This window comes from Oncorhynchus nerka, linkage group LG25 (genome assembly GCF_034236695.1).
Source record: "Oncorhynchus nerka isolate Pitt River linkage group LG25, Oner_Uvic_2.0, whole genome shotgun sequence".
In the NCBI taxonomy this organism is placed as follows: domain Eukaryota; kingdom Metazoa; phylum Chordata; class Actinopteri; order Salmoniformes; family Salmonidae; genus Oncorhynchus; species Oncorhynchus nerka.
The window spans coordinates 17,660,395-17,683,845 of NC_088420.1; the positions used below are offsets into that span (position 1 = coordinate 17,660,395).

The 23,451-nt window shown below is 42.0% G+C and overlaps 1 protein-coding gene across 1 annotated transcript in view; it reads right to left on the reverse strand.

The window, feature by feature from the left end:
• Nucleotides 1–7,110: 7,110 nt before the first annotated feature.
• LOC115109098 (zinc transporter 7) overlaps nt 7,111–23,451 on the reverse strand; it is a 34,068-nt gene continuing 17,727 nt past the window's right edge. The window contains exons 9-11 of the mRNA XM_029633693.2: nt 8,796–8,886; nt 8,551–8,700; nt 7,111–8,156 (exon numbers count right to left, since the gene is read on the reverse strand). Coding sequence (XP_029489553.1) covers nt 8,109–8,156; nt 8,551–8,700; nt 8,796–8,886 — 289 coding nt within the window. The 3' untranslated portion in view covers nt 7,111–8,108. The remainder of the gene's footprint in view (nt 8,157–8,550; nt 8,701–8,795; nt 8,887–23,451) is intronic.

Genomic DNA, 23,451 nt, shown 5'->3' on the forward strand with positions numbered 1-23,451 from the left:
ATATTCTCAACATGTTTAAAAATATTGTCATGATATGGTCATCCATGGCTCTTTCTATGAATTTGAGTGGTTACCTTTCTCCAGGCCCATCCCTCAGCTTTTTACCAAACCAGAGGCGGTGTGGCTGCTTTGTTATTGTTTCAAATAAGGATTCTAGCTTTAAATCATGTTGTGTACATTTCTTTTGGACAGCTGTAGAACTTTGGAGAGACTGTGTCCATTGTGTTCTGGACAGACACCTGGAGACCGGAAACATTCTATGATGAAACCAAGAAGAACAGGGACTTAGGGATGCACACACTATGCCTGATTGGTGAGTGCTACAATTTCTTTGAAGTTATCAATACAAACAGATTTACAAAGTGGAAAATATGTACAGAGTAGTATGCATACACTCACTGGACAGTTTTAGGTACACCACCCCATTCATAGATGGTGCCTACAGACAGACAGGAGTCAATTGGCCATAGCTTGCTATATAAAGCAAGCAGAGAGGCATCCAGTTACTGTTTGATTGAACGTTAGAATGGGAAAAACAAGTGACCTAAGCGACTCTGAGCGTGGTATGATGGTTGGTGCCTGGCGCGCCGGATCCAGTATCACACATGACACTGTCTAGGGTTTACCGAGAATGATGCGACAAACAAAAAACATCCAGTCAGCGGCAGCCCTGTGGGGGAAAACAACTCGTTGATGAGAGAGGTCGAAGGAGGATGGCAAGAACTGTGCACGCTGACAGGGTGGCCACAAACAGTCAAATAATAGCTCAATAAAACAGTGGTATGAAGAACGGCATCTCGGAACGCACAACTTGTCGATCCTTGTCAAGGATGGGCTATTTGCACTGACCCTACACACATTCACTAGACTATATATTTACACACTATATGCACACATACATACTCATTAGACATATAGAGTTGTGGTCGGAAGCTTACATACACCTGAGCTAAATACATTTAAACTCAGTTTTTCACAATTCCTGACATTTAATCCTAGTAAAAGTTCCCTGTCTTAGGTCAGTTAGGATCACCACTTTATTTTAAGAATGTGAAATGTCAGAATAATAGTAGCGAGAATGATTTATTTCCGCTTTTATTTCTTTCATCACATTCCCAGCGGGTCAGAAGTTTACATACTCAATTAGTATTTGGTAGCATTGCCTTTAAATTGTTTAACTTGGGTCAAACGTTTCAGGTAGGCTTCCACAAGCTTCCCACAATAAGTTGGGTGAATTTTGGCCTATTCCTTCTGGTGTAACAGAGTCAGGTTTGTTGGCCTCCTTGCTCGCACACGCTTTTTCAGTTCTGCACACAAATTTTCTATAGGATTGAGGTCAGAGCCTTGTGATGGCCACTCCAATACCTTGACTTTGTTGTCCTAAGCCATTTTTCCACAACTTTGGAAGTATGCTTGGGGCCATTGTTTATTTGGAAGACACATTTGTGACCAAGCTTTAACTTCCTGACTGATGTCTTGAGATGTTGCTTCAATATATCCACCTAATTTTTCTTCCTCATGATGCCATCTATTTTGGTAGAGATGGTGTTCTTCGGCTTGCAAGCCTCCCCCGTTATCCTCCAAACATAACGATGGTCATTGTGGCCAAACAGTTCTATTTTTGTTTCATCAGACCAGAGGACACATCTCCAAAAAGTATGATCTTTGTCCCCATGTGCAGTTGCAAACCGTAGTCTTGCTTTTTTATGGCGGTTTTGGAGCCGTGGTTTCTTCCTTGCTGAACGACCATTCAGGTCATGTGGATATAGATACCTTTGTACCTGTTTCCTCCAGCATCTTCACAAGGTCCTTTGCTGTTGTTCTAGGATTGATTTGCACTTTTTGCACCAAAGTACATTCATCTCTAGGAGACAGAACGCATCTCCTTCCTGAGCGGTATGACGGTGATCATACTTGCGTACTATTGTTTGTACAGATGAACATGGTACCTTCAGCTGTTTGGAAATTGCTCCCAAGGATGAACCAGACTTGTGGAGGTCTACCATTTTTGATTTCTTTTTCTTTTCCCATGATGTCAAGCAAAGAGGCACTGAGTTTGAAGGTAGGCTTTGAAATAGGTACACCTCCAATTGACTCAAATTATGTCAATTAGCCTATCAGAAGCTTCTAAAGCCATGACATCATTTTCTGGAATATTCCAAGCTGTTTAAAGGCACAGTCAACTTAGTGTAAGTAAACTTCTGATCCACTGGAATTGTGATTAAATGAATTATAAGTGAAATAATCTTTCTGTAAACAATTGTTGTAAAAATGACTTGTGTTATGCACAAAGTAGATCTCCTAAACGACTTGCCCAAACTATAGCTTGTTAAGAAGAAATTTGTGAAGTGGTTGAAAAACGAGTTTTAATGACACCAACTTAATGACACCAACCTAAGCATTTCACGTTAAAGTCTACACCTGTTGTGTTCGGCGCAGGTAACAAATAAAGTTTGATATGATTTTTTTGATTTAGTGTGTTTGCGTGTGTGTCATTCATTTCTACACACTTTCACCCTTGGGAGGCTGGGACTGAACAAAGCCCTCATATTATGACTGTTTCTGCTCCAAATACAAACAGCCCTTTCCCCCTGTGTGTGCCATCCCTGGGTGCATATTAAGCAGGCCTCAATCACAGTCACAATAGCAGACTGTTTGTTTGTGTAATGGGGAGACGGCTATGAGGCAGATGGCCCGAAAGCTCATCATTTATATTTATTTGAGCTAGCGAAGCGCACACGGGAGAGCCCTATAATTCAAGGTAATGGATGCTGGTTGAAGCGGAGTCTGTGAGTTTAGGGTCACTCCCCTAAGTGTCCTATGTGTCCCCAGCTGCAAAAGGGTGTATGTGTGGGTTTGTATATATGTGAGCTCTCTGATGTTAACCCCATTGACATTAACCCCATTATTCAATTGTGTAACTGGGGAAGCCTGGCATTAGCAGTCACCTCCACACCCCAAAAGGGTGAACAAGTGCAGACAACATAAGCAGAGACATGCATTACTCTGATTGGGTCATCTATCATGATGACTCCCTCAGACAACATGTACTCCATAATTCTACATGACAAAGAGGGAATCCCCATCACTATAATGGAACTAGCAGGACCATTGTTGATTGTCTTTGTGTAAGCGTCAGGGAAATTTGATGTTTCATATTATCCATCAAAATGATGTATGACTATTATGCTGGTGTGGTTTTGCATTCTCCAGAAGCATTTTCCTGAAAATGTAATGGTGCAAAGGTGACCAGAGAAGGCTAAAAGAGATAATCAGATTGGTCTTGGGTCATTTGGAAAATAAGTTGTTCATGGCCAGTTAAAGGGAAAAAACAAATGGTCCACATCTGTGGAATGATTCTTCACCACTTAGTAAATCACTTTGTAAATCAACTGTTTTGGACAACAGTTAATCTTATGTCACACTAATACTGAACTGCTTGTTCAGTCTATATTTCTCCCAGATTTACTGGTGCACATATATGTGCATATACACACACACACTACCGTTCAAAAGTTTGGGGTCACTTAGAAATGTCATTGTTTTTGAAAGAAAAGCCATTTTTTTGTCAATAAAAATAACATCAAATTGATCAGAAACAGAGCATAGACACTTAATGTTGTAAATGACTATTGTAGCTGGAAATGGCTGATCTTTAATGGAATATCTACATAGGTGTACAGAGGCCCATTCTCAGAAACCATCGCTCCGGTGTTCCAATTGCACGTTGTGTTAGCTAATCCAAGTTTATAATTTTAAAAAGGCTAATTGATCATTAGAAAACCTTTTTGCAATTATGTTAGCACAGCTGAAAAATTGGCATTCTTAAGACTAGTTGAGTAGCGGGAGCATGAGAATTTGTGGGTTCGATAACAGGCTCAAAATGGCCAGAAACAAAGATCTTTCTTCTGAAACTCGTCAGTCTATTCTTGTTCTGAGAAATAAAGGCTATTCCATGCGAGAAATTGCCAAGAAACTGAAGATCTCGAACAACGCTGTGTACTAATCCCTTCACAGAACAGCGCAAACTGGCTCTAACTAGAATAGAAAGAGGAGTGGGAGTCCCTGGTGCACAACTGAGCAAGAGGACAAGTACATTAGTGTCTAGTTTGAGAAACAGATGCCTCACAAGTCCTCAACTGGCAGCTTCATTAAATAGTACCTGCAAAACACCAGTCTCAACTGAAAAAGCGTGTGCAAGCAAGGAGGCCTACAAACCTGATTCACTTACACCAGCTCTGTCAGGGGGAATGGGACAAAATTCATTGTGGGAAGCTTGTGGAAGGCTACCCGAAACATTTGACCCAAGTTAAACAATTGAAAGGCAATGCTACCAAATACTAATTGAGTATGTAAACTTCTGACCCACTGGGAATGTGATGAAAATAAATAAAAGCGGAAATAAATCACTTATGACATTTCACATTCTTAAAATAAAGTGGTGATCCTAACTGACCTAAGACAATTTTTACTTGTATTAAATGTCAGGAATTGTGAAAAACTGAGTTTAAATGTATAAGGTGTATGTAAACTTCCGACTTCAACTGTATATCGCTTTTCTTGTAGACATTTTCTGTAGATTTACACGAGACTCCACTGTTATTATAAACTGAACATAGATATAAACGCAACATGCAATAATTTCTAAGATTTTACTGAGTTACAATTCATTTAAGGAAATCAGTCAATTTAAATAAATTCATTAGGCCCTGATCTATGGATTTCACATGACTGGGCAGGGGCACAGCCATGGGTGGGCCAGCCAATCAGAATGAGTTTTTCCCCTCAAAAGGGCTTTATTACAGACAAATAATCCTCAGTTTCATCAGCTGTCCGGGTGACTAGTCTCAGACGATCCTGCAGGTGAAGAAGCCGGACGTGGAAGTCCTGGGCTGGATTGGTTACACATGGTCTACGGTTGTGAAGCCGGTTGGATGCACTGCCAAATTCTCTGAAACGACGGAGGCGGCTTATGGTGGAGAAATGAACATAACATTTTTTGGCAACAGCTCTGGTGGACATTCCTGCAGTCAGCATGCCAATTGCACGCTCCCTCAAAACTTGACATTTTTAGAGTGGTCTTTTATTGTCCCCAGCACAACGTGCAGCTGTGTAATGATCACGCGGTTTAATCAACTTCTTGATATGCCACACCTGGTAGATGGATGGATAATCTTGGCAAAGGACAAATGATCACTAAGAGGGATGTAAACAAATTTGTGCACATAATTTGAGAGAAGCCTTTTGTGCTTATGGAAAATTACAGGTATCTTTAATTTCAGCTCATGAAACATGGGACCAACACTACATGTTGCACTTATATTATAGTTCTGATCTAGCACCAGAATGAAGCACTGGCAACAACAAAACTTATATTATAGTTCTGATCTAGCACCAGAATGAAGCACTGGCAACAACAAAACTTATATTATAGTTCTGATCTAGCACCAGAATGAAGCACTGGCAACAACAAAACTTATATTATAGTTCTGATCTAGCACCAGAATGAAGCACTGGCAACAACAAAAAAACAGCTAGATTTCAACGTGCTGAAATAAAAGAGATATTCCGTTTGACCTACACAGTACAGTGCTGGGTGCTTGGCATAAGGCCACGTCCTTCATTGTGAATGTCTTCACTGCTTTCAAAGGGCTTGTCTCCTCCACAGCACTTGTAGCAGTGGAAGCTGCGGAGGGGAGGACGGCTCATAATAATGGCTGGAACAGAGAGAATGAAATGGCATCAAACACATGGAAACCATGTTTGATGTATTTGATAACAATCCACTCCAGCCATTACCATGAGCCCTTACTCCCCAATTAAGGTGCCACGACTTCCTGTGACTTGTAGGTCTGGTCAGTATGAACCCATTGGCCTTACATTACTCCAGACCTCCAGGGCAACCATTTCATTGTTTTTCAAACAAAATAGTGGGCTTTGAATGTACATAAAAGCAATACCACTGATTGTCTCTCTCCCTCCCTCCAGCCATTAGTGAGGAGAAGATATGTGTGGTCTGGCCAGGGTGGGAGCCGAGGACCAGGCCATCCAAGACGGCATCTTGTGACCTGGCGGCCCGCTACACTCCATGATCGTGACGGGTCACCTGCACCCGCTGGAGATAGACATGCTGTCTGTCAGCCATCACCCCCGACATACAGCAGGACCTCATGACAGACAGCTCAACGTACAACTCCTAATGCACACACCCCATCTCAAAACTGACTCTCAGAATCTCTGAAGGTTCTCCACAAAGACAGTGAGACAGTTCCACCCAGGGCCATGTGTTGTATAGGCCTACCAACTCTTATCCATACCGTTGTTGACTCGCCTAACAGATGAACGACACAAATGCAGCAGTAGGGTCAGGGTGATGGATCAACAGCATGCCATAAAAAGGAGAGCCAGTGATTGCTTTAGGGCTATTGTACTCAATACGCCAATGTATCCGGTAGTTTAATCTCACTATGGCCTTGGAATCAGGGTCAACAAATTCTTGACGCTCGCTGGTCATTGTCTGTATTGTCATAAAATGTCATTAGCCTGATTGAGGAGGAAATGAAGAAAAAGGTCACGGAGGAACACAACTGCTCAGTAACAGTGACTTGGTAAAAAGTGAAGCTGTAGTCTTGTATTGGAAAATGACAACACAGACTAAGGAAAATGCAATCAGTTATTTTAGGGTCAGTTACCCAGACCAACCAATTCCTGGTCTTTCAAACCACTTTTTAATTGAGATTATCCAAAGAGAATGCTTTTAGGTGATCAAATTGTTACGAGTGTTTGCTTACTTCCCATTTTTATTTTCTTAGGCAAATCGGAGACAACCTGGAATGCTATAGCCACCTTTTTCTGGGTCTGTAAAACCAGCCTTAATAGTATGACATTTGGTAAAGTAATTATTTACAGATAGGAAATCATGGATGACAAACAGAGCAATTTCCTTGTTTAAAGATATGCACCACCTCTGTCAAATATGTAACAATTAACAGTGGAACTAAACAAACATTGAGATATACACAAGCTTAGCCAAACCTTTTCAAGGTGAAGTTTAAACTATTATCCCATGTCAACCTCCATTCCTGCAAACACAAATAATGAGAAAGAATATAAAATGTGCAGTAAAATCATTTATTACATTTCAAAAGAAGATTGGAACTGGCCAACTGCAAACTTAAGACCAATGAGGATAATAAAATCCTGGGTTTTAGGCGAACTTCATTTTGATGTCTGTTTCAACCATCCCCTTTAACAAGGTGGTAAGCAGCTGTTCATGGTTCCAATAAAGCTGCTGTGTGCCATCCAGGGAATTATGTCAAGCGTGGTCAAGAGGAATTCTTACAACTTTCCCTTAGGAAAAATTACCCTGACAACTCTCAAAAGGATGTTCGATCAAAGATGGAACCAACAGAGTTGGAATAAGACCCATGTCGGCCGTCTGACTCCCTCCGGGTCTTGAAGGACATGATGATTCCAGTCACACATAGTAAACGAATGGCTTCTCACATGAGGATATGACTGATTGTCCATTATTTGATTCAAAAGGCACTTAAGAAACCCAGAATGACAGTTGAATGGCTCAAGTGTGCAAAGTGCAACTAAATGGCCAAACGGAATATGCCCCCTAGTTAATTATGTGGGACTGGTATGATAGATGTACAAACGTTGGCTTAACACAAAACGTCCATTGAAATGTACTTAAACTCCTATCAGACAATAGTTCAATTAATTAAAACCCCATCTTAATGGGAAAAAGGATCTAACCAAGACATGCAGTATGGCCCGTGAGTTCTCAGACAAATGTCCTAAACAGTAGAATGGGTGGAAGTGTGTGTGTGTGTGTGTGGGTGTGCAGTGTCTGAAGCAAAGTTCTTGTTTTCCTCGCAGACGTCACATAATTGGCAGGTTTTGGTTTCCATCGTTTTTTTGTTTCCTCCCAAAAGTCAGTGTACTTGTCCTATAGCTGCTTCTGTCTTGGTCCTTGGTTTGGGATGTAAACTTTGAGACCCAGAGAGATGTGGGGGGAACATGGTGGGAAGGAACCCCCACAGCAGCACAGAGGGCTTTGGTCCCAGGACTCCCGGGGACATAGAGAGGAACGAGTCCCCCTACATCGCTGCCACTTCAATCTGGACATACAGTTGCCGTATTCCAGCCTGTGGATAAGTACAATTGAGACAAACTGTCAAGCTTTGCATCAACATCCGTCACAGTGAAGATTTTCTCCTTTCATGTCTCTGACATTTGTGGCCCGTCATTACCTAGTACAGGTGTAATGTCATTCTAATGTGGTCATGGCAGAGCTCTTAATACCTAGCTTGTCGAACTCGGCTGCTACATCTGTTTCACACCTTCCACCTGGACTTGAATAGACTGATCATCTGCCCATAAACCAAGGAGCAACTTCATTTTGTCTGCTGACCAGTTGGTTGTTTTCAAATGTTACCAGTGATTTTGTGGTTTCCTATCTGCTGCTGGCTAATCAGTATGTGTACTTGTAGGAGAATGGCCATGTGTGTTCAATTACAAAGGGATGGCTTCCGTTCCTACCTGTGTGAAAATGTTGTGTGTTTGGCTAAGAATCCATTTGCCATCAGCATCGGGTGCGATTAGCAGCTTGAGAGTGCCGATATAGACATCTGTGCATAGGGTCCAGAAGTGAGGCTCCTGCAGGTTGTACACACCCTGTAACTGCTGCACCTGCAAACACACACACACATTTATAGTACCATTTCCCACCATGTTTTCAGCTTTGATGTGAGGGTATGGTTGAGGCATGGTTGTGCAGCACTTACCCTCTGGTAGCACTCTGGCAGGGTGTTGTCCAGAGAAGGCGGAGTTCGCTGCATCAGAATCCCAATGGACTCCCTGAGCAAGGGCACCACACTGGCAGAGGAAAAGGACCAAATAAAAGTTCAGCGTGACTTATTTACCCCAACCCTACACTTTCCTGTTAACACTCACAAACCTGGCAGGCCCAGGGCCAAGGCATGCCAAAGTGATATTCGTGCCACTGGGTCGGGAGTCAATCTGAACAACATGAACCCTGGACAATGACAGAGCTTGCTCGGCGAGGCAGGCAGATAGGTAGGGACCCATAACACAGGAGTGACAAATGTTACTTTAATTAGTGGAAATATGGGTAATATTTCTGCTCTAGAGCTCAATTCAAGCCCCATCTCGCAAGTTCAGCTTTACATTGTGATTTAAATTTAACGGCAATGTACCTGCTCTAGCAGAGACCGCAATAATGGTAAATGCTGCATATGAAGGCTGTCGGAAATTCCCTTCCCATTTCTATCGCGGAATCTGTAACTCTTCAGCTTTCCAGATTGAATAGAGCCCCCAAGTCTCTTCGTTCCAACATAAACCTCTCAATTATCTAGAATTCCTCACAAATGGCATGTCTAGGTCAAATAGGGATGTTTTGCCATCAAACCACCTAGCCATACCTTGCAGAGTTGGAAGTCATAGAAGCTTCTTTCAGAGAGCAGAAGTACTTTGCAGACCAAGCTGGCTGCAGTCGAAACTACTCGCATAGTTGGACAGTGCCTTCACGCGGCTGGACAGTGCCTTCACGCGGCTGGACAGTGCCTTCACGCGGCTGGACAGTGCCATGCCAGCCACTCTTGCGCCTTTCTTTCGTCTCCTCTCAACAATCTTGCACCCACAGTCTCAAAAAGCCCATCTGTCATGGCACGTTCCGCCAGACCTGTATTCCAAAGCCACAAGGCCGACCACCACAGCATATGTGAGCCATTAGAGGGTTTGGAGTCTTTCCCTGTCCCCAAAACCACACCCCCCCCACCATCCCAGAATCCCACCCTACAACCCAATTGGTCCTTGCCAACATGGGAAAAATAAATGTTGCCCTTCCTCCACGTCTACAGTCTTCCTTGCACTACCGTACACCACACATTAGTAACACTACTATAACCAGCTCATCAGCATAATGTGTTATTTAATCAGGCAAGTCCATTAAGAACAAATCCGTACTTACAATCACAGCCTGGCAAGAGGCGAAAGGTCTGACACTGACAACAGCAAACAGTGTGTGTGAAGTAAAACATGCTTCCATACATAAAGCAACACAAACTAGTGACATCGGGTGACAACTACATGTGTCAAACTATCAATTTGTCCTTTGAACTCCTCCAGGGACACCAGGTCCTGTAGTTTTAGTTTGGTTTGGAGGGAATTCCAAGACCAGGGAGCGGAGTAATGAAAGGAACTTTTTCCATGCTTGGTTCTAATTTTCGGGACCGTTAGCATAAAACAATATTGAGATCTGACCTTGTGTATGTTTTCATTTCGAGCTAGGAGAGATGATAGATAAAATGGCCTTATAAATAAGAATGTACCAGTGTTTGAGCCTGCTTGTTGCTAGGCTATTGTACATTCTTCAGCTTCATCTTTGATGAGTCATACGGGTCTGGTCCAAATGTAGCAAATCTCTCTACCCTATAATCCACCATGTAATTATGAAACCGAAAATGGGTGATGAGAAAAGAGAAACTTTGAGCAAATTTGAAGTCAGGAACAACTTCAATCTGCAAACAGATTTCTACTGCACTAGTCTGAAGCCAAACAGAATAAGTAGAACAATAATTGTAATAACAGCCATGACATTTTTGTTTTATGTCATTTTGTAAAAACTTGGAAAAGCCAAACAATAATTTAGCTAAATGAATACATTAAGTTTGTTTACGTCTGTCTGTACTGTACTTTTAGAATAATAGCTTACTCGGTAATACAGAAGTTAAGATCACGAAGGTATGGGCAGCCATTACAGAAGCTTTTTTGTGCCAGCCTGACATTAACAGTAATGTGGAGCCTTTTAGTGATCCATCCATTTCCTGACTGCTCAGCAAAGCTGGCCAGTAAACTGTGGTACCACACTTAAATTCAGCACACACAAGAGGTTTGTGTAATACTGTCTGTTGTACTGAACCATGTATGCTACTGAGGAAGAAGCCAATAACCTCAGTGTATTAAGGCCATAATGTATTGCTTGAAAAGTCATTTTCGTAGTCAGGAGCTTGTCTCTTCTTGTGTCGCCTCATTTGATTCAAGAAAGTAAGTACCATGCTCTTCAAATCATAAATTCATAACTTTCTATAAGCCCTTTGTGCTTAATGTCTGCTAAAATACAAATGTTCATGTAAAGTGACATTTATGACCTACTCAGCTGCCTCCATGTTTGCCAATACTCTGGACAATCATCTGAAAACAGGAAAGCTCCCAGCACGCGGAGATTGTGCTCTGACATCATACTATTGTTCCAAGCCTTCCTGTGTAGCTGAGTAGAGGCAACATCATGGACTGAGTCACCAGAGGCCCACATAGCAAAGCTTAATAATCATACTAATTCATATAGCCCTTTTAACAGACTTAAAAACATTTAGCTCCTCCTGGCTTCCACACAGCCTACAAGCCACTGATCCAACCTAGGATTTAGATGATTTTTTAAAACGTAAATGTTCCATTTAATATAGCCTACACCTTCACAATAAATCCATTATTTATTTTAGACAGGTCTAAAGAAGCATGATTTGAAGAAAAATGTAGTCTATTTCAGAAGAACAGAATAGCCTGATCTGGCTATGCCATATGGCTGTGGGCTACACTAGTTCAAATAGCAGACAAGATTTTCTTAGAATTCCACTGCATATTTTATAGTATGAAGAACACAATTGACCTAAGCTGAATAAAATTGAAAGGATATTTTCTCCAAACGATTTGAGGTAGTGCGCACATGCGGCTATTCTGTGTTGAGCGGTTTAAGAATAGGTACTCCTATATGCTTAATTGGCTTGAAACGGGGGGGTTACATGGCATCTAGGCTAAAGTATTCAGACCCCTTGACTTCACATTTTGCTATGTTACAGCCTTATTCCAAAATCAATTAAATCAAAAAAATTCCTAAGCAATCTACACACAATACCCCATAATTCAAAGTGAAAACAGGTTTAGAACATTTCCCAAAATGTATGTATGTATGTATGTATGTATGTATGTATGTATGTATACATTTATAAATAACAGAAATACCTTATGTAAATAAGTATTCAGACCCTTTGCTATGAGATTCATAATTGAGCTCAGGTACATCCTGTTTTTCCGCTTTTCATCCTTGAGATGTTTCTACAACTTGATTGGAGTCCACCTGTGGTAAATTCAATTGATTGGACATGATTTGGAAAGGTACCCACCTGTCTATATAAGGTCCCACAGTTGACAGTGCATGTCAGAGCAAAAACCAAACCATGACTTCGAAGGAATTGTGCGAGGTACGTCTGCAGAAGGGTACCAAAACAATTCTGCAGCATTGAAGGTCTCCAAGAATACAGTGGCCTCCATCATTCTTAAATAGAAGAAGTTTGGAACTACCAAGACTCTTCCTAGAGCTGGCCAACCGGCCAAACTGAGCAATTGGTGGAGACTGCCTTGGTCAAGGATGTGACAAAGAACCTGATGGTCACTCTGACAGAGCTCCAGAGTTCCTCTGTCGAGATTGGAGAAACTTCCAGAAAGACAACCATCTCCGCAGTACTCCACCAATCAGGCCTTTATGGTAGAGTGGCCAGACCTCAGTATAAAGACACATGACAGCCCGCTTAGAGTTAGCCAAAAAGGCACCTAAAGACTCTGACCATGAGAAACAAGAGATTCTCAAGATTGAACTCTTTGGCCTGAATGCAATGCCACCCCTACGGTGAAGCATGGTGGTGGCAGCATCAGCATTTTTCAGCGGCAGGGATTGGGAGATTAGTCAGGATCGAGGCAAAGATGGACGGAGCAAAGTACAGAGAGATTCTTGATGAAAACCTGCTCCCGAGTGCTCAGGTCCTCAGACTGTAGATAAAGTTCACCTTCCAACAGGACAACGACCCTAGGCACACAGCCAAGACAAGGCAGGAGTGGCTTCAAGGACAAGTCTCTGAATGTCCTCGAGTGGCCGAGCCAGACCCCGGACTTGAACCTGATCTAACATCTCTGGAGAGACCCGAAAATAGCTGTGCAGCAATGCTCCCCATCCAACCTGACCGAGCTTGAGAGGATCTGCAGAGAAGAATGGGAGAAACTCCCCAAATACAGATGTGACAAGCTTGTAGTGTCATACCCAAGAAGACTCAAGGCTGTAATCGCTGCCAAAGGTGCTTCAACAAAGTACTGAGTAAAGAGTCTGAATACTTATGTAAATGTAATATGTTTATTTTTTTTTTATAAATTAGCAAAAATTTCTAAAAACCTGTTTTTGCTTTGTCATTATGTGGTAGTGTGTGTAGATTGAGGGAAAACAACTATTTAAATCAATTTTGGAATAAGGCCGTAACGTAACAACATGTGGAAAAAGTCTAGGGGTCTGAATACTTTCTGAAGGCACTGTAAATAGCGAATGAAGGATGCTTTTCCCATTTTCATGCAAGCCAAGTAGGCTATACTCCTGTTGTAAAGAGTAGCAATGTGCTTAATATGATTAAAGTTTATGTCAGTGTGGTTAGCGGGACAATAGAGTGTTGAGTACCAGGCAGTTAGCAAATTTGGTAGGCTACTAATGACCATCAGCAGCATCAGAGCTTGGAGAAGCCTGATAACCGTGACTAAACGGTAACATGATTTTGACTGCCTTCATGCCTATACGGTCACCACAACAGCCCTACCTCCATCCACACATTCTGAACGGAAGCATATGTTCATTGTTACAACATTTAAAAAATTAAGGGACAGACCCACCATGAATAAAAGTGGGCTGAGAAGTTAGCCATTTTGAGAAGGCAAGATGGATACATAAATAGTCTCAGATGCAAGGCCTTGAACATGACCAAAGCCACTGAAAAGAGGATGAGGCGAAATAAGAATTCAAAAGGAACTCGGAAACCTGTAATTAACAAAATAGAGAGCCAATGGCAATGCATGACATGCTAGTGAAATCTCCGCCCCACAACCAAGACCAACGCTTCAATCTGAAGTCCCTCTGATTGAAAGGATCAAGTGAAAACCTGTTATTACTGTTGGCTACACTAGAATTGTTTAATGTAACCAACGGGGGAGCGAGGGAGACAGGGGAAGCAGAAGCTCCACTGCATTGTCATCCAAAAAATGTAATTAAAACAAAAAAACTCCACTTTTATAAGAAACTACAAAATAAGTGAATACTGGTTGTTTAAGAGCTATTATGCATGAACTCATTGAGTCAAGAAAACGGGAGGGAACAAAGACAATGAAAGATTGAACAATGTAAACATAGCGTCCTGTGACCACCAGAAAGGGCTTTCACAGTAGTAATGTGGAAGAAGGGTTCCATATCTCCCTTGGCCATTACCTGACCTCAGCCTGAAATCTCACATTCATTACCAGCCAAAACTATGTCTACTGCCAAGTCCAGTTCATGAGAGGGAATGTAAAACGTAAGAGCAGGCCTTTTTGACTAACTGTGTCATTACAGTGGGTATAGAAGTGACACATCTTAGAGAATGCTTTCCATTTCTATGAAGGACTTGTTCGTTAAGCCTTCAACAATTGGGTCAATATATACTCCAATTCAAGTCTACTTACGACCACTCAACCCTGTTAGGTTCATTTGGGTAAGATAAAGGCCTTTGTATGGCACCTGGGTATGTACTGTCCAAACACATCTGTGACGAGTTGCCACACTAACACGAATCCCTCTCAGCACACAATCTCTAATCAGCATTACCATAAAGGTTCTTACATTTATATTTTTTTACAAAAAATCTCAGACTACACATATACTGGAATGTAAACTTGAGAACTTGTCACGTCTTAACCACTACCTCCGGAGGTACAACACTCTCCCGACAGTTGCCCCCCTCTTAGCAGGGCAGTGTAAACACAAAATGTCTCATTGAGCCAACAACCTTAGGGTGTTGTCACACTTGGTATGGAAGGGGAGCTGATTGTGGACTATAGGAGAAAGAGGGGAGAGCATGCCCCAATACACATCGATGTGGCTGTTGTGGAACGGGTCGAGAGCTTCAAGTACCATGGCGTCCAAAACACTAAGGACTTAACATGGTCCACACATACCCACACAGTCGTGAAATGGGTATGGCAGCACCTCTTGCCACTGAGGATGAAAAGATTTGGCATGGGCCTTCAGATTCTCAAAAAGTTCTACAACTGCCCCATTTAGAGCATCTTGGCTGTATCACCGCTTGATATGGCAAGTGCACCTCCGCACAAAGGGCGGTGCGGACAGCCCAGTACATGACTAGGACCGAGCTCCCTGTCATTCAGGACCACTATATCAGGCGGTGTGAGGAAGACTCGACTGCTCACTCTGCTACCGTCCGGCAAATGGTACCGGAGCATCGGCTCTTGGACCAACAGGCAGGCAGTTTCTACTCCCAAACCATAAGACTGCTAAATAGTTATGGTACCCAAACTATCTGCAATGACTATCTTGTACTGAGCCTACGCACACTCACTAGACCCGGACAACATTCTCAGTGGGGGGACAAAATAGCCACAAAGGGGATTTTTTTTTCAAATCCCTGGTTGACAGCCTCCCTCTCGCCATTTTCTTCCATCCAGTCGATTAACAAACAAGCTCAAAAATGCTGAAATAAGACCCCAAAAACTCTTGCAGAGGAGGTGCTTTTACAAAGTTAAGGTTAAGTGTATGTTAATGTGTCTTATATTGAGGTTTACATCTGCTTGTCAATGTTTTGTGCTATTTAATTGCTCCTCCCCCCTTTTCATTCTTCCGTGACTTGTCCCATATCGCACCTGTATTAAAATGAGTCCTTCATGAGCCTCGCTCTGTTCCAAGAAGGAACGCAACATGCTGTAAAATAGGCCTAGGCGGGTTCCCTTGTCCTTACTGTCAAACATGTGAATTGTAAAAAACAAATAGCCTTTCACGGATAGCTAACGACAAAAACGCTTTGGCTTAAGTCTCAATGACAAAACCCCACTCAGGCAGAGAAAGAGGGAGAAATTCACACTCAAGGATGGCTTTGTTCACAGATATTAACAGAACAATCACATTCCAGAGAGGAAGAAAGAACTGACTCAAACACTATGAAATGGAGAACAAGTCTACCAGAGAGGCAGAGTTTATCATTTGGATAAAGGGGCCCACTCCCTGAACACTTTGCCTTTACTGTACAACATACAGCGGCACACCAAGGAAAATCCCCCTAAAACATGAGCAGCAGAGCCACTATGGAGACTACTCATGCCTCTTTCCTGCTCTGGGTCTCAAGACCCATTCCTCACCAAATAGACCCTCTGGATTTCACTAGTTCCACCATTCACTGCGTAACAAAATATGAAAAGCAAGATATATTTTTAAGATGCCAAAATGTCACCTCACTTCTCATAGGGCCACACACTGACTACTAGTTGGGCTACAGCACCTACCACTGTCTCCGTTGGGAATGGCGAGGTGATCAAGGAAAAAGTTATGTTGGGCTGAAACCTGATGTAATCACAAGTCATGTTGACTTCAGCTCCCTAAGTCAGATACAGGATACAAAGAGCATTCCAATCAATGCTGGGCATTCTTTAGGGCTGGGTTCAACCTGTATCACTGAAGATCTGCGTTAATGTAAAAGGTCATTTCCGATTGAGCCGACATATGCAGCATTTACTGTGACTGCAGTCTCCGCGAAAGAGGGAACATTGCATTTAAATCGAGCTGTAACGCAGATCTTCTGCAATACGGATTGAATCCAACCCTTTGTGTATAGGTTTGAAGCAGCGAAACATGACAATGCACGCAGGCCTTCTGTCATTCCCTCTTGTTCTGCAGCACCAGTGTGTCTACGGTGAACACTGATCCACCACTAAAGACTAGGGCCGGGACAATACCATCATCGCGATACTCGTTAGTGTCATAGCGGGGGGAAAAGATGACACTTCCTTAGGAAAGCTAACGTTGGAAACCAAACTTTTATGTTGTCATCCAGATTTAAAATGATTTATTTTGCAAGCTAAAGCACACTATATTTTACATAGGTTTTTAAAGGACTGTTGAAATATATTTACTCATGTTTCCATACTAGATCTTATTGATTACTTCACATGTATAAGGAATGTATAGGTTGGGGTCAATGAAAGGTGGATAGGAATTTGAGCTATGGAAAGTTACTGAGTGAGACAAGGGGAAATGCAGAAAGTTCATATTCTGGTCCTATGGAGAGAGCCAAAAGGGCAACATTCTAGTTTCAATTCCTGATAAGGCAGGTTGTCTGTGGAACTATGGAGGAATTTGTCTCGAGGTCAAGTCAACAGATGATATGAGAATGAATTAATTGAGAAACTTCTGGGAGGGGGGCCCCCACAATGACCCTCCTACTACAGTCCTCTCTCACAAACATACAGTACCAGTGAAAAGTTGGACACCTACTCATTCAATGGTTTTTCTTTATTTTTTACTATTTTCTACATTGTAGAATAATAATGAAGACATCGTGAAATAACACAATGGTGGCTAATAACTCTGGCTGTACATCTGACTGGCTTAATAATGCAAATTGAGAAATTATGTGACTAAACTCAACAAAAACTAAGAAACTTTATTATGAAGCCAAGATCAATGATAAAGAATGACAGAAAAAAACTTGAGTACTTTAAATGAAATTATGGGCAGAAAGCCAAATTCCACATCTTTCTTCGAATCAGATGGCTTATTCATCACAAAACCATTTCATGTTGCCAATTATTTTAATGATTATTTCATTGGCATAGTGGGCAAACTTAGGCAGGAAATGCCCACAACAAAGTGAGCAATTATATTAATGTATAAAAAAAATAATAATAATAATGGAAGAAAAGCAGTGCAAATTTGAATTTTGTAAAGTTAGTGTGGGAGAGGTGGAAAATTGTTGTTAACGATCAATAATGACAAACCTCCTGGCATTGACAACGTAGATGGAAAGCTCCTTAGGATGGTAGCTGACTCTATAGCCACTCCTATATGTCATTTTGAATCTTAGCCTAGAGGAAAGTCTTTGTCCTCATGCCTGGAGGGAAGCCAAAGTAAGTCCGCTACCCAAGAGTGGTAAAGCAGCCTTTACTGGTTCTAACAGCAAACCTATAAGCTTGCTGCCAGCTCTTAGCAAACTGTTGTAAAAAACACAATGCTATTTCTCTGTAAACAAATTAACAATAGACTTTCAGCATGCTTATAGAGAAGGGCACTCAACATGTACTGAACTGACAAATGCATGACTGATGATTGGTTGAAAGAAATTGCTAAGAAGATTATGGGAGCTGTACTGTTAGATTTCAGTGCAGCCTTTGATATTATTGACCACAACCAGTTGTTGAAAAAACTTAAGTGCTATGGCTGTTCAACCTCCGCTCTGAATCCACAATATGGCAATCTAATAGAACTCAGTGTTTTCTTTAATGGAAGCGTCTAATGTCAAACATATAAAGTGTGGTGTACCGCAGGGTTGCGCTCTACTCTTTTCTATTTTATCAATGACCTGCCACTGGCATTAAACAAAGCACGTGTCCATGTATGCGGATGTTTCAACCATACACGCATCGGCAACGACAGCTAATGAAATCACTGAAACCCTTAACAAAAGAGTTGCAGTCTGTTTTGAAATGGGTGGGCAGTAATAAACTGGTCCTGAACATCTAAAACTAAGAGCATTGTATTTGGTACAAATCATTCCTTAAGTGCTAGACCTCAGCTGAATCTGGTAATGAACAGTGTGGCTGAGGAGAGGAGTTGAGAAGACTAAATGACTTGGCGTTACCTTATATTGTAAACTGTCATGGTCAAAACATAGATTGAATGGCTGCAAAGATGAGAGGTCGAGCCAGAATAAAGAGATGCTCTGCTTTTGACAACACTCAACAAAGTCAGTTCTGCAGGCTACAGTTTTGTCTAATCTTTTTTATTGTCCAGTCGTGTGGTCCAGTGCTGCAAGGAAGGACCTAGTTAAGCTGCAGCTGGCCCAGAACAGAGTGGCACGCTTTGCTCTTAATTGTCATCAAAGGGCTAATACTAATACTATGCATGCCAATCGCTCTTGGCTAAGAGTTGAGGAGAGACTGACTGCATCACTTCTTTTTATAAGAAACAGTGTTGAAAATCCCAAATTGTTTGCATAGTCAACTTACACAGCTCTGACACACACTTATCCCACAAGGGGTGTATTCATTGTCCCCAAATCCAGAATAAATTCAAGAAAATGTGCAGTATTATATAGAGCCCTTATTGCATGGAACTTCTATTTCATATTGCTCAAATAAACAGCAAACCTAGTTTCAAAAAACAGATAACGCAACACCTCTCGGCACAAAGCCTCTCCCTTATCTGACCTAGATAGTTTGTGTGTATGCATTGATATGTAGGCTACATGTGCCTTTTTAAAAATGTATGTAGTTCTGTCCTTGAGCTGTTCTTGTCTAATGATGTTCTGTATTATATGTTTTGTGTGGACCCCAGGAAGAGTAGCTGCTGCTTTTGCAACAGCTAATGGGGATCCTAATAAAATACCAAAAACCAAACAAATCAAAATACATTTTATATTTGAGATTCTTCAAATTAGCCACCCTTCACCTTGATGACATCTTTGCACAATCTTGGCATTCTCTAAACAGCTTCATGAGGTACTCACCTGGAATCCAACAGGTGTGCCTTAAAAGTTAATTTGTGGAATTAATTTTTTAATGGGTTTGAGCCAATCAGTTGTGTTGTGACAAGGTTGGGGTGGAAATTAACAACTTTGAAAGTTTCTTCAAGTGCAGTCGCAAAAACCATCAAGCGCTATGATGAAACTGGCTCATGAGGACAACCACAGGAAAGGAAGACCGAGTTACCGCTGCTGCAGAGGCTAAGTTCAATAGAGAGTTACCAGCCTCAGAAATTGCAGCTCAAATAAATGCTTTACAGTTCAAGAAATACACATCAACTGTTCAGAGGAGATTGCGTGTATCAGGCCTTCATGGTTGAATGGAAGTAAAGAAACCACTACTAAAGGAAACCAATAAGAAGAAAAGACATGCTTGGGTCAAGAAACACGGGCAATGGACATTAGGTTTTTGGTCTAAACGCCACTCGCCGTGTTTGGAGGAAGAAGGATAAGTACAACCCCAAGAACACCACCCAAACCGTGAAGCATGGAGGTGGAAACATCATTCTTTGGGGATGCTTTTCTGCAAAGGGGACAGGGCGACTGCACAGTATTGAGGGGAGGATGGATGGGGCCATGTATCGCGAGATCTTGGCCAACAACCTCCTTCCCTCAGTAAGACCATTGAAGATGGGTCGTGGCTGGGTCTTCCAGCATGACAACGACCCGAAACACACAGCCAGGGCAACTAAGGAGTGGCTCCGTAAGAAGCATCTCAAGGTCCTGGAGTGGCCTAGCCAGTCTCCAGACCTGAACCCAATAGAAAATCTTTGGAGGGAGCCGAAAGTCCGTATTGCCCAGCGACAGCCCCGAAACCTGAAAGATCTGTATGGAGGAGTGGGCCAAAATCCCTGCTGCAGTGTGTGCAAACGTGGTCAAGAACTACAGGAAACGTATTAACAAAGGTTTCTGTACCAAATACTTATGTCATGCAATAAAATGCTAATTCATTTCTTAAAAATGATACAATGTGATTTTCTGGATTTTTGTTTTAGATTTGTCTCTCACAGTTGAAGTGTGCCTATGATAAAAAAATTACAGACCTCTACATGCTTTGTAAGTAGGAAAACCTGCAAAATCAGCAGTGTATCAAATACTTGTTCTCTACACTAACTATTCACCCCACCCCCCGCCCAAAGAGAATACTTTGTAGAGCCACCTTTTGCAGCAATTACAGCTGCAAGTCTCTTGGGGCATGTCTCTATAAGCTTAGCACATTCTAGCCACTGGGATTTTCGCCCATTCTTCAAGGCAAAGCTGCTCCAGCTCCTTCAAGTTGGATGGGTTCTGCTGGTGTACAGCAATCTTTAAGTCATACCACAGATTCTCAATTGGATTGAGGTCTGGGATTTGACTAGGCCATTCCAAGACATTTAAATGTGTCCCCTTTAACCATTTGAGTGTTGCTTTAGCAGTATGCTTAGGGTCATTGTCCTGCTGGAAGGTGAACCTCCGTCCCAGTCTCAAGTCTCTGGAAGACTGAAACAGGTTTCCCCCATGAATTTCCCCGTATCATTCCTTCAATTCGCACCAGTTTCCCAGTCCCTGACGATTAAAAACATACCCAAAGCATGATGCTGCCACCACCATGCTTCACTGTGGGGATTGTGTTCTCGGGGTGATGTTTACGCCAGACAAAGCGTTTTTCTTGATGGCCAAATAGCGCAAATTTAGTCTCATCTGGCCAAAGTACCTTCTTGCATATGTTTGGGGAGTATCCCACATGCCTTTTGGCAAACACGTTTGCTTATTTTTTTCTGGACACTCTTCCGTAAAGCCCAGCTCTGTTGAGTGTATGGCTTAAAGTAGTCCTATGGACAGATAAGTCCATCTCCGCTGTGGAGCTTTGCAGCTCCTTCAGGGCTATCTTTGGTCTTTGTTGCCTCTCTGATTAATGACCTCCTTGACTGGTCTGTGAGTTTTGGTGGGCGGCCCTCTCTTGGCAGGTTTGTTGTTGTGCCATATTCTTTCCATTTTTTAATAATGGATTTAAAATGGTGCTCCATGGGATGTTCAAAGTTTGATATTTTTTTAGAACCAAACCCTGATCTGTACTTCTCCACAACTTTGTCCCTGACCCGTTTGGAAAGCTCCTTGGTCTTCATAGTGCCACTTGCTTGGTGGTGTTGCAGACTCCGGGGCCTTTCAGGACAGGTGTATATATACACTGAGATCATGTGACAGCTCATGTGACACTTAGATTGCACACAGGTGGACTTTAACTAATTGTGACTTCTGAAGTTAACTGGTTGCATCAGACCTTATTTAGGGGCTTCAGAGCAACGGGGGTGAATACATATGCATGCACCACAAACTTAAAAAAAAAAAGTTATTATTATTGTTACGGATACAGTTATCCTGTGTGTGTGTGTATCCTGTGTGTGTGTTTCTTTTCTCTCCTTCTCCCCTCACAGGTGAAAACCATCACTCCCCAATCAGTCAACAATCAATCATCAATCAGAAACAACCACCTACTTCCTATCCTATCACAGTTCCTTCCCCATGGTTTAAAAACCCCATCATTTGTTTGTTCTAGAGCTCAATCTCTAGCTCAATCTCTCTGTAAATGCCATGTCTGTAGGTCTCTGTGTTTCACTCTTACTTTGTGTCTTAACCTCTCTTTTGCTTGAGCACCTCCATAGCACTTTGTCATCCCCTGTGAGTATTGTTTTGGTTATGGTGTTTGTTTGTTGCTGGTGGGAAAAGGGGAAACCAAGACAAGTCGCCAATGGGCATACACTACCCGTAGGTGAACTTTGTTAAATACACTAGTTAGAACTGGGCGGACCACCCACTGTATTTTTGGTTAGTTAGCTGTTGTTAAAGTAGGCTAGACTAGCCTAGGGGTGTTTTTGAATACTTATTGTTTCTTTCCTTGGGTCCAGCTCAGCCCCTTTTCCTGCTCCCCCCATTACCGTGTGTTTATAAATAAACCTGGAGTTTGACGGTAGATTTCTGTTGTCGTGGTTATTTCGTTCACACTTTTACTTTGTCACAATAATAATTTGCATGAGTTATGTTACGGGTCTCATTTACCATCCCCCCTAGACTGTCGGGCCAAAAGGGATTCGTAACAATTATTATTTATTTTTAAAGTTATTTCTTATTTCACTTCCCCAATTTGGACTATTTTGGTTATGTCCATTACATGAAATCCAAATAAAAATCAATTTAAATACAGATTGTAATGTAACAAAATATGAAAAACACCAAGAGGGTGAATACTTTTCCAAGGCACTCTAGTGGGACTATGATTTGTTTTTCAACAGGACAATGACCCAACACACACCTCCAGGCTGGGAAAGGGCTATTTGACCAAGAAGGAGTGTGATGGAGTGCTGCATCAGATGACCTGGCTTCCACAATCACCTGACCTCAACCCAATAGAGATGGTTTGGGATGAGTTGAACTGCAGAGTGAAGAAAAGCAGCCAACAAGTGCTCAGCATGTGGGAACTCCTTCAAGACTGTTGGAAAAGTATTCCTCGTGAAGCTGGTTGAAAGAATGCCTAGTGTTCAAAGATGTCATCAAGGGAAAGGGTGGCTATTTGAAGAAGCTCAAATATAAAATGTATGTAGAAAATAGAAAAATAAAGACCCCTTGAATGAGTACATCCAAACTTTTGACTGATACTGTACATTTCGCGCCCACGAAGGTTCTAGCGTCAGGCAGGGCCATGACTACACCAGTGAGAGGAACCAATTAAGTTCCTGACTAGCTACAGAGATGTATTAATGGCTGTCTAGATGTGTAAGGATTGACCCCACCAAGGAGGGTATAAATATATGTGTTTGTGTAATCATGCTTCGTCTTTGCAGCTGTATGACCC